The following is a 17,105-nucleotide window of genomic DNA, read 5'->3' as shown; positions in this document are numbered from 1 at the left end:
TTGCTTTAGAAATAGAGGATTCTAGTCCTCTTGATACTAATTCTATACGTTTAGATAAGGTTTTTAAAGCTCCTGCGGTTATTCCAGAAGTCTTTCCTGTTCCTAATGCTATTTCTGCAGTAATTGCTAAGGAATGGGATAGATTGGGTAATTCATTTACTCCTTCTAAACGTTTTAAGCAATTATATCCTGTTCCGCCTGACAGGTTAGAATTTTGGGACAAAATCCCTAAAGTTGATGGGGCTATTTCTACCCTTGCTAAACGTACTACCATTCCTACATCAGATGGTACCTCGTTTAAGGATCCTTTAGATAGAAAAATTGAATCTTTTCTAAGAAAAGCTTATCTATGTTCAGGTAATCTTCTTAGACCTGCTATATCATTGGCTGATGTTGCTGCAGCTTCAACTTTTTGGTTGGAAACTCTAGCGCAACAAGTAACAAATCGTGATTCTCATGATATTATTATTCTTCTCCAGCATGCTAATAATTTCATCTGTGATGCCATTTTTGATATTATTAGAGTTGATGTTAGATTTATGTCTCTGGCTATCTTAGCCAGAAGAGCTTTATGGCTTAAGACTTGGAATGCTGATATGGCTTCTAAATCAACTCTACTTTCCATTTCTTTCCAGGGAAACAAATTATTTGGTTCTCAGTTGGATTCTATTATTTCAACTGTTACTGGTGGGAAAGGAACTTTTTTACCACAGGATAAAAAGTCTAAAGGTAAAAACAGGGCTAACAATCGTTTTCGATCCTTTCGTTTCAACAAAGAACAAAAGCCTGATCCTTCGTCCTCAGGAGCAGTTTCAGTTTGGAAACCATCTCCAGTCTGGAATAAATCCAAGCCTGCTAGAAAGGCAAAGCCTGCTTCTAAGTTCACATGAAGGTACGGCCCTCATTCCAGTTCCGCTGGTAGGGGGCAGGTTACGTTTTTTCAAAGAAATTTGGATCAATTCTGTTCACAATCTTTGGATTCAGAACATTGTTTCAGAAGGGTACAGAATTGGTTTCAAGATGAGACCTCCTGCAAAGAGATTTTTTCTTTCCCATGTCCCAGTAAATCCAGTGAAAGCTCAAGCATTTCTGAATTGTGTTTCAGATCTAGAGTTGGCTGGAGTAATTATGCCAGTTCCAGTTCCGGAACAGGGGATGGGGTTTTATTCAAATCTCTTCATTGTACCAAAGAAGGAGAATTCCTTCAGACCAGTTCTGGATCTAAAATTATTGAATCGCTATGTAAGGATACCAACGTTCAAGATGGTAACTGTAAGGACTATATTGCCTTTTGTTCAGCAAGGGAATTATATGTCCACAATAGATTTACAGGATGCATATCTGCATATTCCGATTCATCCAGATCATTATCAGTTCCTGAGATTCTCTTTTCTAGACAAGCATTACCAATTTGTGGCTCTACCGTTTGGCCTTGCTACAGCTCCAAGAATTTTCACAAAGATTCTCGGTGCCCTTCTGTCTGTAATCGGAGAACAGGGTATTGTGGTATTTCCTTATTTGGACGATATCTTGGTACTTGCTCCGTCTTTACATTTAGCAGAGTCTCATACGAATCGACTTGTGTTGTTTCTTCAAGATCATGGTTGGAGGATCAATTTACTAAAAAGTTCTTTGATTCCTCAAACAAGGGTAACCTTTCTGGGTTTCCAGATAGATTCAGTGTCCATGACTCTGTCTTTAACAGACAAGAGACGTCTAAAATTGATTACAGCTTGTCGAAACCTTCAGTCACAATCATTCCCTTCGGTAGCCTTATGCATGGAAATTCTAGGTCTTATGACTGCTGCATCGGACGCGATCCCCTTTGCTCGTTTTCACATGCGACCTCTTCAGCTCTGTATGCTGAACCAATGGTGCAGGGATTACACGAAGATATCTCAATTAATATCTTTAAAACCGATTGTTCGACACTCTCTAACGTGGTGGACAGATCACCATCGTTTAATTCAGGGGGCTTCTTTTGTTCTTCCGACCTGGACTGTAATTTCAACAGATGCAAGTCTCACAGGTTGGGGAGCTGTGTGGGGATCTCTGACGGCACAAGGAGTTTGGGAATCTCAGGAGGTGAGATTACCGATCAATATTTTGGAACTCCGTGCAATTTTCAGAGCTCTTCAGTTTTGGCCTCTTCTGAAGAGAGAATCGTTCATTTGTTTTCAGACAGACAATGTCACAACTGTGGCATACATCAATCATCAAGGAGGGACTCACAGTCCTCTGGCTATGAAAGAAGTATCTCGAATTTTGGTTTGGGCGGAATCCAGCTCCTGTCTAATCTCTGCGGTTCATATCCCAGGTGTAGACAATTGGGAAGCGGATTATCTCAGTCGCCAAACGTTGCATCCGGGCGAATGGTCTCTTCACCCAGAGGTATTTCTTCAGATTGTTCAATTGTGGGGGCTCCCAGAGATAGATCTGATGGCCTCTCATCTAAACAAGAAACTTCCCAGGTATCTGTCCAGATCCCGGGATCCTCAGGCGGAGGCAGTGGATGCATTATCACTTCCTTGGAAGTATCATCCTGCCTATATCTTTCCGCCTCTAGTTCTTCTTCCAAGAGTAATCTCCAAGATTCTGAGGGAATGCTCGTTTGTTCTGCTAATAGCTCCGGCATGGCCTCACAGGTTTTGGTATGCGGATCTTGTCCGGATGGCATCTTGCCAGCCATGGACTCTTCCGTTAAGACCAGACCTTCTGTCACAAGGTCCTTTTTTCCATCCGGATCTGAAATCCTTAAATTTAAAGGTATGGAGATTGAAAGCTTGATTCTTGGTCATAGAGGTTTCTCTGACTCCGTGATTAATACTATGTTACAGGCTCGTAAATCTGTATCTCGAGAGATATATTATAGAGTCTGGAAGACTTATATTTCTTGGTGTCTTTCTCATCATTTTTCTTGGCATTCTTTTAGAATACCGAGAATTTTACAATTTCTTCAGGATGGTTTGGATAAGGGTTTGTCCGCAAGTTCTTTGAAAGGACAGATCTCTGCTCTTTCTGTTCTTTTTCACAGAAAGATTGCTATTCTTCCTGATATTCATTGTTTTGTACAAGCTTTGGTTCGTATAAAACCTGTCATTAAGTCAATTTCTCCTCCTTGGAGTTTGAATTTGGTTCTGGGAGCTCTTCAAGCTCCTCCGTTTGAACCTATGCATTCATTGGACATTAAATTACTTTCTTGGAAAGTTTTGTTCCTTTTGGCTATCTCTTCTGCTAGAAGAGTTTCTGAATTATCTGCTCTTTCATGTGAGTCTCCTTTTCTGATTTTTCATCAGGATAAGGCGGTGTTGCGAACTTCTTTTGAATTTTTACCTAAAGTTGTGAATTCCAACAACATTAGTAGAGAAATTGTGGTTCCTTCATTATGTCCTAATCCTAAGAATTCTAAGGAGAAATCATTGCATTCTTTGGATGTTGTTAGAGCTTTGAAATATTATGTTGAAGCTACGAAATCTTTCCGTAAGACTTCTAGTCTATTTGTTATCTTTTCCGGTTCTAGGAAAGGCCAGAAAGCTTCTGCCATTTCTTTGGCATCTTGGTTGAAATCTTTAATTCATCTTGCCTATGTTGAGTCGGGTAAAACTCCGCCTCAAAGAATTACAGCTCATTCTACTAGGTCAGTATCTACTTCCTGGGCGTTTAGGAATGAAGCTTCGGTTGACCAGATCTGCAAAGCAGCAACTTGGTCTTCTTTGCATACTTTTACTAAATTCTACCATTTTGATGTATTTTCTTCTTCTGAAGCAGTTTTTGGTAGAAAAGTTCTTCAGGCAGCGGTTTCAGTTTGAATCTTCTGCTTATGTTTTTCGTTAAACTTTATTTTGGGTGTGGATTATTTTCAGCAGGAATTGGCTGTCTTTATTTTATCCCTCCCTCTCTAGTGACTCTTGTGTGGAAAGATCCACATCTTGGGTAGTCATTATCCCATACGTCACTAGCTCATGGACTCTTGTTAATTACATGAAAGAAAACATAATTTATGTAAGAACTTACCTGATAAATTCATTTCTTTCATATTAACAAGAGTCCATGAGGCCCACCCTTTTTTGTGGTGGTTATGATTTTTTTGTATAAAGCACAATTATTCCAATTCCTTATTTTATATGCTTCGCACTTTTTCTTATCACCCCACTTCTTGGCTATTCGTTAAACTGATTTGTGGGTGTGGTGAGGGGTGTATTTATAGGCATTTTAAGGTTTGGGAAACTTTGCCCCTCCTGGTAGGAATGTATATCCCATACGTCACTAGCTCATGGACTCTTGTTAATATGAAAGAAATGAATTTATCAGGTAAGTTCTTACATAAATTATGTTTTTTTATTTGAAAAGCAAGAATGTTAGTTTAGAAGCCGGCCCCATCTTTGGTTCACAACCTGGGTTGTCCTTGCTGATTGGACAGCACCAATAAACAAGTGCTGTCCAGAGTACTGAACCAAAAATTCCCTGGCTCCTTAGCTTAGATGCCTTTTTTTTCAAAGAAAAATTGATAATAGGAGTAAATTTGAAAGTTGCTTAAAATTGAATGCTGTATCTGAATCATGAAAGAGAAAATTTGGGTTTAGTGTCCCTTTAGCCCCTTAGTGACCACAGCACTTTTCAATTTTCTTACCGTTTTAGACCAGGGCTATTTTTACATTTCTGCTGTGTTTGTGTTTAGCTGTAAATTTCCTCTTACTCATTTACTGTACCCACACATTATATACAGTTTTTCTCACCATTAAATGGACTTTCTAAAGATACCATTATTTTCATCATATCTTATAATTTACTATAAAAAAATTATAAAATATGATGAACACACTTTTTCTAACTTTGACCCCCAAAATCTGTTACACATCTACAACCACCAAAAAACAGCCAAGCTAAATAATTTCAAAATTTTGTCCTGAGTTTAGAAATACCCAATGTTTACATGTTCTTTGCTTTTTTGCAAGTTATAGGGCAATAAGTACAAGTAGCACTCTGCTATTTCCAAACCATTTTTTTCTTTCTTTCAAAATTAGTGATAGTGGCATTGCAACACTGATATCAGGAATCCTAAATATCTCTTGACATGAATAGATTTTTTTTTTTTTTAGTAGACAACCAAAAGTATTAATCTAGGCCCATTTTGGTATATTTCATGCCACCATTTTCACAAACTTTAGGTTTCTCACTGAAATTATTTACAAACAGCTTGTGCAATAATGGCACAAATGGTTGTAAATTCTCTCGGATCCTCTTTGTTCAGAAATAGCAGACATATATGGCTTTGGCATTGCTATTTGGTAATTAGAAGGCCGCTAAATGCAGCTGCACACCACACTTGTATTATGCCCAGCAGTGAAAGGGTTAATTAGGGAGCTTGAAGGGTTAATTTGAGCTTTAGTGTAGAGATCAGCCTCCCACCTGACACATCCCACCCCCGATCACTTCCTGACCCCTCTCAAACAGCTCTATTCCCACTCCCACCTCACTATTGTTACCGCCATCTTTAGTACGGGCAGAAAGTCTGTAGTAGTAACCAGTATAAAAGGTGTTTTTTTTTTTTTTTTTTATATATATTTTCTGCAGTGTAGGATCCCCTTTACCACCCAACCTCCCTGAGCTCCCCAAACAGCTCTCTAATCCTCCCCCTTCTCACTATTTTCCGCCATTTTGTCTGTCTGCCAGTACCCACTTTGCAATAAAATTTGCCCTTTTTTTTTTTTTTAATTTCCACTTTTTCTGTAGTGTAGCTGCCCCTCCCTCGCAACTTAGATTCCCCCACCGGCCGTAAGTTCCCAGCTATGGCTCCCACCCACCAACGATTGGCACCATCGCTGGCCGATGCAGAGAGGGCCACAGAGTGCTTAAAAAAAGAGTTCTGCAGGATGCCTCAATATCGAGGCATCACTGCAATACCCTAAAAGCACTTCAAACCCCCTGGTCAAGGACGTACCCTGCACTTCCTTGGTCCTTAAGGGGTTAATATACTTTATAACCTCCATTTGCCTTTTTCTAAACCCCTGCAGGCAACCTCTTATCTCAGTGATTTTTATTAGTTTTATTAATCTTGCACAACAGCCAGACAGTGCTAGTTAATGTGTGCCATATACATAGCATTGTGATTTCTCCCGCAGAGAATGATTATGGTTATACAAGAACCAGCACTTATTGGCTAAAATGCAGTATTGTAAAAAGCAGTGAGATAAGAAACAGTCTGCAGTGACTTAGATATATACAAGGTAATCATATAGGTAAAAAGTATATTAATATAACAATGTTGGTTATACAAAACTGGGGAATGGGTAATAAAGGGATTATCTATCTTTATAAACCATACAAATTTCAAGTAGACTATCCCTTTTAAGTTTTTTTCAACTTTGCATAGGTTAAACATAAACTGATAAAAGGGCATTTTTAAAATTCAACTATGAATTAAAACAATAAGAAGTTAACCTGGATTAAGAGTCAAAGCTGTTTTTGTTGTGGTCTCTTTGGGTAGGGATGTGAGTGTTATCTTATAAACCTCCATTTCTCTTAGAGAAATATCCAGGGCAGTAATCAGATAATTAGACCAATGACTGGAAAACAGAAACCATATAAGTCACCTTTACCAAGGCACATTTAGTTTGACCTGAGTTATGCATAAAAAACTATTAGAAGCACCGCTAAGAGTCTTTCTTTTAATTAAACTTTTATGATTCAAATAGAGCGTGCTATTTTAAACAACTTTCCTATTTAATTATAAAAAAAGTGCTTCATTCTGTTGGTATACTGTGTAGAAAAGCATACTTAGATAGACTCAGGAGAAGCAGTGCACTACTGGGAGCTAGCTGAACACATCAAATGAGACAATAAGAGAGATGTGTTTAGCCACCAATCACCAATTTCCTCCCAGTAGTGCATTGCTGCTCCTTAGCTTAGCTAGGTATGCTTTTTTGAAAAAGGATACCAAGAGAACAAAGCAAGCTTGATAATAGAAGTACAAAATTGCATGCTCTATCTGAATCACTAAAGTTTACTTCTGACTTTGTCTCTTTTAAGTAGCATTAAAGGGACATTAAACTGCAGGGTACAACTACAGTAACATTCTTACTATTCACCATATCATTGTTATTTCTGCCTGTAGCTCAGAAAGTCGTTCTTCTATTTTAACCCAAAAGACAGTTGGTAAAGTTCAGTATCTTTATACTGAGCGCCGCCATCTTGGTATGCAAGTTTTGTTGCATCCGCTTTCACAGATCAGTGACATTGCTGTCTTTTTGACAGCTGTACCTTGTACTTTGGTCAGCTTGAACAACAGAAAGCAGAAGTTACATTTTTGTGCACATTTTAGAAGTTAGATAAAAAAAAGTGTAGAGTAATGCATGTTAAAGTAAAGATCCCTGCTTCTGTCATTTAAACTAAAGGATGGCAGTGCCCATTGTGAATATGCAGAGCGTCACTAACCAGCGCTTGTGAAAATAGCATAGCAAGCAGTAAACCTACCGTAGTTGTTCCCCAGCCGTTTTATTGTCCCTTTAAACTCAAGTTTCTGTCATTTTAAAAGGCATCAATTAACTCCCCTTAAGTGGAGGATGATAAATGTCATCTTCCACGTTCTCTGCTACATGTGAAGGATGATTCCAGGCGATCGAGAATAAAGACACATGAAATGTACCTCCTCATTGCTATTCTGCCCTCGTTTGTGATGTCTGATATTGTACACGATGTGGGAGTGCCTAGAGAGAGAGGCGCTTCCTCATAGTTAGACAGTTATTTAACGGAGACAAGACTGTTAAATTACTGAGAGGAAGGGGTGTGCCAATTTCCCCAATCTTATTCAACCAGGAGGGGGCAATGACCCCCTCGTTTGAAAGGCAGACTCTATATCTGAGAGTGGGGATTCTAACCTTTTGAGTTAAGTGTCACCTACTCTAATTTGCAGGGGATCACCTGCTCCAGATAGGCACCAGGGTTGTGCTTTGAGGAGGTTATACTCTATTAGAGGCACGTGATCCCACAGACGGGTCTCAGACCTATGTCCTAAGATGGCAATCACCTACCTTATGTATTTACTGTATTGTGAGATGTGACTCCAAAGAAGCCGCTATTCTCTACAAACAACATATGTCGCGTGCAAAATACTGCTCATATAAATGATGGGACAACTTGGTTTTTAAAAGAGGGTCTCCCATAGGTAATAGAAATGGCAGTCACCTACATACTAGATGGGTTTTAGTGCTCTGGGCTATATGAGAAAATTGAGGATTTTCCTACATAACTGGATATTGCTACAATCTAAATGTATTTTCTAAACATGCTTGGTCTGCTGAAAAAAAAGTGTGTGCAATGGCTCTGCATTGTAGGTCTTAAACATGTTAAAGGGACCATAAACACCTTGTAATTAGATGATGTTTCTGTTGTGTTGCTGTAGAATAACAGATCAGCCAAGACAAAAACTTAAAGGGACAGTCAACCATAGAATTGTTATTGTTTTAAAATATAGATAATCCCTTTATTACCCATTCCTCAGTTTTGCATAACCAACACAGTTATATTAATGTACTTTTTACCTCTGTGATTACCTTGTATCTAGGAACCTTCTTCCAGCCCCCTGATCACATGACTGTGACTGTTTATTATCTATTGTCTTAAATTTAGCATTGTATTGTGCTAGATCTTAAATAACTCCCTGTGCCTGAACACAGTGTTATCTATATGGCCCACATGTACTTTCTGTCTATTTGTGTTGAAAAGAGATTTAAAAAGCATGTGATAAGAGGCAGCCCTCAAAGGCTTAGAAATTAGCATATGAGCCTACCTATGTTTACTTTAAACTAAGAATACCAAGAGAAAAAAGCAAATTTGATGATAAAAGTAAATGGGAAAGTTGATTAAAATTAAGTCCTATCTGAATAATGAAAGTTTAATTCATACTAGACTGTCCCTTTACCACTTTTTATTGCAATTATTTATCAGTAGCAAAACCCCTCTTACTATTTGCCTTATTTGAAGGAGCTTTAATCTGCAGACAACAAGGCTAAGAAATGTCATAAAGTTAGTATAAAGTGCATTGTTTTGCAGTTATCTGATAATCTTCTAATTAGTGACAAATGTAGTGTTAGTAAAGTGAATTGTATGTCCTCAATTTTCAGAGCTAAATGTCATGAAACAGGGGCGAAATAAACAATGAAAGTCAATTGCAAGGTTGTTTTATTATGCATAGCTAAACATTTTACATAAAAATCTCAAGGTATTAAGACTCCGTTTTTAACTTTTTTTCCCCCAAAAGCAAATTATTAAATCTTTTTTAAATAGAACTGTCTGGTTTAAACAAATGCACAGCTAATACTTACATATGAGTTGTTCACTGTGATAAAAATAATTCACATCTCTGCTGTGGACTTGGGCACCTCAATGAGCAAGACATAAAAGACCAGGAACTTCCATTGATCAAAACCATTTGTATATGGTTTAAAATATTCTCTCTTAAATGCAACAAAGAAAATAAGAAACCTAATGTCAATTTAACTGAATTTACATTAAAACGGATGCATTCAGTAATTGCTAAGGAGGTGTACAATTGGCCAAATGTCTGTATTGTGTATATATATATATTTTTTATGTATTTCTTTAATTAAAACAAAGATATATATAAATCTTGAATGCACTGCTGCCCACTGGGTTTTTCTACTTTAAAGGGACACTGTACCCAAATGTTTTCTTTCTTGATTCAGATAGAGCATGACATTTTAAGCAACTTTCTAATTTACTCCTATTATCAAATTTTCTTCATTCTCTTGGTATCTTTATTTGAAATGCAAGAAAGTAAGTTTAGATGCAGGCCCATTTTTGGTGATCAACCTGGGTTGTTCTTGCTGATTGGTGGATAAACTCATCCACCAATAAAAAAGTGCTGTCCAGAGTTCTGAATAAAAAAAAAAGCTTAGGTGTCTTCTTTTTAAAATAAAGATAGCAAGAGAACGAAGAAAAATTGTTAATAGGAATAAATTAGAAAGAGAGCATACAATTTTAAGCCAATCTGAATCATGAAAGAAAAAATTTGGGTTCAGTGTCCCTTTAAATGCATACATCTGACCTCTTGATAGCGCTTGACAAATATATGTATACAACAGCTCAATCGGTCTATGTAGTGTAAAAGAATAAAATACAAAGGCATACCAATTTTAGCTGTGGTACATTACGAAGTAAAACCAAATCTTAGTGATGCACCAAACCTGAAAATCCAGGATGCACTTGGCGGAAAATGTATTTTTTTTTTCTTCAAATTTTAAAATATATATATTTTTTTTTTGCATAATTAGACTATTTATGAATGAATCTATCTGAATTGAAAAACTGCAAGCTAATAAAATAAGCACACTTTTATTGAAAGTAACACACTAAAATTGGACAAAGAAATATCTTAAAACAGGAATATGCTACAAAATAATTTTTACCAAGAAAAAAAAAAAGGGGCAAAAAAACAAAACCAAAGAAACATAATGCCATTTTCAGCCAAAATGTTTCTGCATCCCTACTTAAACAATATTAAAGTGAAGGTAAATTTTGAATGAAAGCAGTTTTTTAAAATGCTATTAAAAACAGGGGCACTTTCATTCATCAAAGTTTAGAAGGCAGCCGTTTTGATTAAAAACTTACCTTTGTTAGCTTCCCCCACCCAGAGATCCTCTCTTCACTCGTCATCAATGACTAATCCAGCTTCCTCCAATCATAGCATGGCCTCAGGCAATGACTACCCTGTGGGGAAAGCCGTGATTGGAGGAAGCTGGATTAGTCATTGATGAAGTGTGAAGAGAGGATCTCTGGGTGGGGGAAGCTGCTCTGGCTGTGAAAAAAACAAAGGTAAGTTGTTTTTTTTTTTTTTTTTTTGTTTTTTTTTAATCAAAACGGCTGCTTTCTAAACTTTGATGAATGAAAGTGCCCCTGTTTTTAATAGTATTTTTTTAAAAACGACTTTCATTCATCAAAGTTTACCTTCACTTTAAATATCAATATACTGTATTCTGTATTTAGTTCTTTGTAACCAAATCAGATTTAACAGTTTGTTTTTTCACCAATTATCCAAATAAAGTATAGTCCTAAAACACTATTATTATATGCAAAACAGTAAGTCGAGTAATGAACTCAAACAGCAGCTCTAGGCTAGCATCAAATTTTAAATATGCTACAAAATAATTTTACAGATAATGTAACAGGCAAAAAAACGAAATAACTGAAAATGCCATTTTCGGCTGAAACGTTTCTGCGGCCGAAGAGTATACTCTTTAGGAAATGCAAACCCACATTGTAGCAATGCAGCTGTGTTTAGTTAGGGACTGGTCGTTAGCTGACTGGTCGTTTTGAAGCTTACTTGATGTTAGACTCCAGGGTTAAAAATTTTTTACAAGCATTCAATTAATAATAAAATGCTCTAAATAATTAAAGCATTTCTTTTGTTATATATGTTTTTGGTTTTAAAAAAATGTCAACGTTACAACAAAACAGGATAGGGATTAAAAAACATAAATTGTGCTAAAATGTAATTGTTCATTAAGTCTTTAACAATGACGTGTTTGAGAGGATGAAAAGAAAACGAATGGGAAAAAATAAATAAAACAAAACAAATTAACATTAAGGGTTCATCATCCAATGGAACCTAACTTTCAACACCACTACTGTCATCTATATCTCCAACCCACATAGAATTAAATTTAAAAAATCCTATCTAGATGGTACCTTACACCCCATAGGTTGCATAATATCTATCCTAGAGCTTCACCCTTCTCCCCGAGACAATGCAGAGAGATAAAGTACTATGTTGCACATCTGGTCGTCCTGCCCAAAGATCAAATTGTTCAGAGACCAGCTCTTGATATGTGTTGATAATACACTGTGAACCAGGCTCCATTGTTCTTCTTAACAAAATAACTAGAATAAGCTGTGTCTACTGTTAAAAACAAAACTATTCCTTTTGTATGGTTACCTGCACCAAATGACTTATACCTAGATCATGGAAAAACCAACATGTACCAACCTATACCCAATGGCTTACCGAGGTAGATCATGTTCTCAACCTAGAGAAAATAAAGTTCTATGGGGAAACAAGAATTTATACTAGGCATTATCTTTATTTGGGAATAAAAACAAATATCAGATGAACATAAATATTTTTATTGAAACCTTAGGATCATATATACATAACCATTAAACAAACAACAACAAGGTTATATTTATTCCAATTCATTTAGTCTTCTCATATCTCATTACCAGGGATAGGCAAGGTGTCCGTACACGGGCACTGGTGTCCGTGACTAGCCCTTGCAGTGTCCGCCACAACCTTAGTATATTTTTTCTTTCTGATTAAATAATAGGAATAAAAAAAAATATGTAGTGTGAATAAAGTTAGTGGCTTGTCAAGAGACTGCTAGCGATATTGGGTGATAAGTTATGGAATAAATAAAGCCTGAGTGAAATACTGGATGTGTATCTGCATCTGTATAATAACACCCTGCTCTATACAAAGACACAGTAACACTGGCACATGCGTATAGCCAGACAAGGGCTGGTTATAGGGTCAGTGGTATCTGCATCAGTATAATAACACCCAGCGCTATATAATGACACAGTAGTGACACTGGCACATGGGTATAGCCAGAGTAGGGCTGGTTATAGGATCAGTGGTATCTGCATCAGTATAATAACACCCAGCACTATACAAAGACACAGTAGTGACACTGGGGCCTATTTATTAATGTGCGAGCGGCATTTATCATTGCACCATGCTACCCCCTGCAGATTCGCGGCCAATCGGCCGCCAGCAGGGGGTGTCAATCATCCCCATTCGTATTGGATCGGGTTGATTTTCGGCGATGTCTGTCCGCCGCCTCAGAGCAGGCGGACAGGTTATGGAGCAGAGGTCTTTAGACCGCTGCTTCATAACTTGTGTTTCTGGCGAGCCTGAAGGCTCGCCTGAAACACGGGGCATCAAGCTCCATACGGAGCTTGATAAATATGCCCCACTGGCTCATGGGTATAGCCAGAGGAGGGCTGATTATAGGATCAGTGGTATCTGCATCAGTATAATAACACCACACACTATAAAATGTTTTTAATTTCAAATGTATCTTGGTGTCCTTCACTAAGGTCTGCACTTTGGAAAATGTCCGCCACAGCCTTTGTCTGTGCCTATCCTTGCTCATTACTATATTTCTTCAAGGACTGTTTATTCGGTCCTCACAAGATAATAGACAAATAATGTAAATTAAACTCCTCCAGATTGCTATACTGATTTGATGTAACACAGTGAGAAAAAAATATAAAAGTTGTTTGTGTACAAATGAACTGCTATAAATGATGTACTATGTGTGCCATTGTTCTTTCAAAAATTAATAATAATATATTTTAAAAAAAAAGTCCACCAACTATTCATATGCTATATTAGGAGTACAACGTTAATGGTAAAAATGTTAGTTTAGAGTTCACTATATGCCTCATGGTCCCCTCACCCATATTTAAAGGGTTGCATGAAAGGTCCTATGAAAGATAAGCTTATGAGAGTGGCTTAGCCTTTGATTAAAAGTACTGTAAAGTCAAAAGTAAATTTTTATGATTAAGACGGAGCATACAATTTTAAACAACTTTCCAATTTACTTCTATTATCTAATTTGCTTCCTTCATTTGGTATCCTTTGTTGACAAGCATAGCCAGGTAGGCTCAGGAGCAGAAATGCACTGCTGGGAAACTATCTGCTGATTGGTGGCTGCACATATATGCCACGTTTCATTGGCTCACACAATGTGCTCAGCTAGCTCACCGTAGGGCATTGCTGCTTTTTCAACAAAGGATACTAAGGGAATCAAGCACATTTAATTAAAGATGTAAATTTGAAAGTTGTTTAAAATTGTATGCTGCCTCTCAATCATGAAAGAAACATTTGTTTTCTTTCATGATTGAGGGTATATATGACTTTAAAATCGGGTCCTAATAGATGGCTACATTTTATGTAAGTGTCCCTTAAAAAAATGTGTTCCTGCTTATCCTAGGATCACTTAAACCAGTTAGAATTAAATAATTTTAATATTACTTTTATATCCATTTAGGCAGAAGGTTTGTTTAGTAACATGATTATTAATATGACTGCTCCTTATAGATTGTGCATACTACAGTTCCTTTTGTTTGTGAATCACATTCAGAGTTGGCAGAACAAAAATGCTGTCGGGGCACTTGGGTTCACGGTGGCTGCTTAAAACAGATATATTTTTCTCTCTTTGTTTTCAGTACCAATTTCTTTGACAAAGATGGTGTGATGAAGGATATTCGATTAATTTATCAGGTTTATAATGCTCTGCAAGAGAAGGTTCAGGTAAGGTATTATGAATGGTTGTCTACGACACAGCTTTTTCTGGGCAGAGAGTGCAATGTTCTTAGATTGTCCCCGTCCTGTCTTGTAGGCTGTCTGTGAAGAAGTGGAGAAGAGCGAGAGAGCTGTTGAGTCCTACCAGGCAGAAGTGAAGAAACTGAGCGCTCAGATTTTGAGAAAGAAGGAAGAGAAGCAACGAGAGCAAAGTTAGTTTCTTAGTATGGAAGTAGATAAATTGTGTCCGTAGGAAAATCACGTTAGCTGTAAAAATAATGCTCTGCTAGATGAGGTCCTCGCGCAGTTTTGTACTTTTTTGTATTCTTATATTTTTTTCTTCTTCAAACGATTAGCTTATATTATCTTTGCTCACCCTAATTAATACTCACCAGTAAGAGACTCTTCATACTAACCCCTCCTTAGTACTGTCCCTCGCAGGATGGACTGGACTAAGGTCCTTTCCAATTCTTTCTAGCAGGTTTCCTTGGTTAGAGGCAGTCATTCTCTGGATAATCTTTCTGGGCATATTGAGCTTAATGGGGGCTATGTTCTTAAAAGACTTAAATATAGTAGAACTGCATATTCAACAAGTGTTTAATATAAAGACAAGACAATAGAGCTTTATCTGATTTTTAAATGAGCAGCAGATTAGTTTTCTGACATTTTAAAATTTACTGGGGGCCCCCCATGTCATGTGACAAACATTAGCCAATCGCAGATTCATATTTGTATACACTGTAAACTCTTGCATATGCTCAGTAGTAGCTGATGCCTCAATGTGTGTGTATATGTGTGTGTGTGTGTATGTATATATGTGTGTGTATATATATATATATATATATATATGTGTGTGTATATATACTGTGTGTGTGTATATATATATATATATATATATATATATATATATATATATATATATATATATATATATATATATATATATATATATATATATACTGTTCACAATTTGATAATCAAAGTAAATTAGAAAGTCTATTATAATTACTGCTCTATCTGAATCACGAAAGTTTAATTCTTAGTTTAGTGTCACTTTAAAGCCAATTTTGCAGATGCTATCTTGAAGCCTTCTCACAGTCAGTAATGCTCTGATAGACTCAAAATATTGTCTGAGCTGATGAGTCATGTTTGTCTTAAACAATTCCCCAACCATCAAAATCCAGGGGTGTCTTTACCCATAGAACTCTGAGTGGCAGTAGGATCCAGACTCAAAGTTTTGCAGCTCTGAAGTGCCACTCTGCAAAATATAAAGAATGTCCAGTAAAGACATTATGCTTGTTCTTAGATGGAAGATCGTACCCAGTTACCTTATGCTTAGGAGAAATCATATCTGTCCTTAAACTTTAAAGATAAGTGATTATTTCAGTGGCTTAAGTTAGGTAGTATATTTAGTTTTTGCAACAGAAAATGTTGCCCGTTGGGTGGCTTTATGAAGTAGCCATGTGGGAGCAGTGTAATAGTTTGCAATTTTATAACATTTTCTATTCTTTATTCATGTTACTTAACCCCCTTAACAACCACATTGTACCCTGTACGTTGCTGGTCATTATGTTTTTTTTGGGCTGTAATAGTTCGGGTTTCGCTGCCAGCTGCATTTTATGACCTCCCTCTTGCAGGCTTCCTGAAATAGTGCGATATTGCCGCTGGTGAAGAGGCCACGCTATTAACCTCCCCTGTTAAAGCCCTATTAAATACCAGCGACGTACAGGGTACAGCTATCCAAAGTACACATTAATTGCATAATTTAACATAAATTGATTTAATGACAATTTGTGCAAAAAAACTTGAACTAACTGAATATTTTTTAATAATCCAATCACAATGATGGTGACAGTTGTGCACAATATGCAGGTTTTATTCAGAAGGGATTTTATATTGGGATTGTTATATAGACATTCTGCTTGTAGCTAACTTGACGGAAGCCTATGAAGAGACAGGTGAAGTTCTAGTCATGGTACTGAATATGGTCTTCTTAGGAACAGTTTTCAGTGCTAACATAAATACCGTGTCTCTTCCAACTGAAAAGATTCAGGACATAATTTAATGTCTGACCAGTCTGTCTGTGGACACTTTTCTGACAACTAGAATTTGCATCAATGTTGAGAAAACTGCTGCCAACAATCCATGTTGTGAAGTGGGCAAGATGATTTGTTGTGGACATTATATACAAGGAAGCTTGAATCTATAGGAACTGATATTGCTCTCAAATAACCTTTGCACTGGAAGACTTTCTGGAATAGCTACAAGTGAAATCGGACAACAAGGCAGAAATGTTTTACATATGATTCCAATGCGGATTATATAGTCACAAAAGAGAAATTAAGCAGCCTGATTGCTGAATGGACACAGCAGCTAGATATATGAGCTGCAGTTATAAGTACTCTGCTTGAAGCAAGCAAACATCTATTTCAGTTTATTACATATATTTGTTTTATTGGGTGAGTCAGCAATTACAGGATTTAATATTGTTGTGATTCTTTGGACATGCATTTCTTTTTAATGACATAATGAGTCCACGGATCATCTCAATTACTAATGGAATATTCACCTCCTGGTCAGCAGGAGGAGGCAAAGAGCACCACATCAGAGCTGTTAAATAGTTCCTCCCTTCCCTCCCACAAGAGGGGCACACACTTCTACCTTTTTACAGTACAAAGGAGCTTCATAGTAAGGGGGCACTTTATTTATTGGGCACCATCTCTCATGTTTCAAGAGGGAGTGCTAGACAGCTATATGTGGGACACTGGAGGGCTGGTCTGAG

At 37.1% G+C, this 17,105-nt stretch overlaps 1 protein-coding gene across 1 annotated transcript in view; it reads left to right on the top strand.

Moving 5' to 3' along the window:
* ABRAXAS2 (abraxas 2, BRISC complex subunit) overlaps positions 1-17,105 on the top strand; it is a 61,023-nt gene that overhangs the window by 26,533 nt on the left and 17,385 nt on the right. The window contains exons 7-8 of the mRNA XM_053692609.1: positions 14,248-14,332; positions 14,421-14,535. Coding sequence (XP_053548584.1) covers positions 14,248-14,332; positions 14,421-14,535 — 200 coding nt within the window. The remainder of the gene's footprint in view (positions 1-14,247; positions 14,333-14,420; positions 14,536-17,105) is intronic.

This window comes from Bombina bombina, chromosome 9 (assembly GCF_027579735.1).
Source record: "Bombina bombina isolate aBomBom1 chromosome 9, aBomBom1.pri, whole genome shotgun sequence".
NCBI classification, from domain to species: domain Eukaryota; kingdom Metazoa; phylum Chordata; class Amphibia; order Anura; family Bombinatoridae; genus Bombina; species Bombina bombina.
The sequence above is the reverse complement of the archived record's forward strand: the minus strand, read 5'-3'. Positions and strand labels throughout refer to the sequence as shown.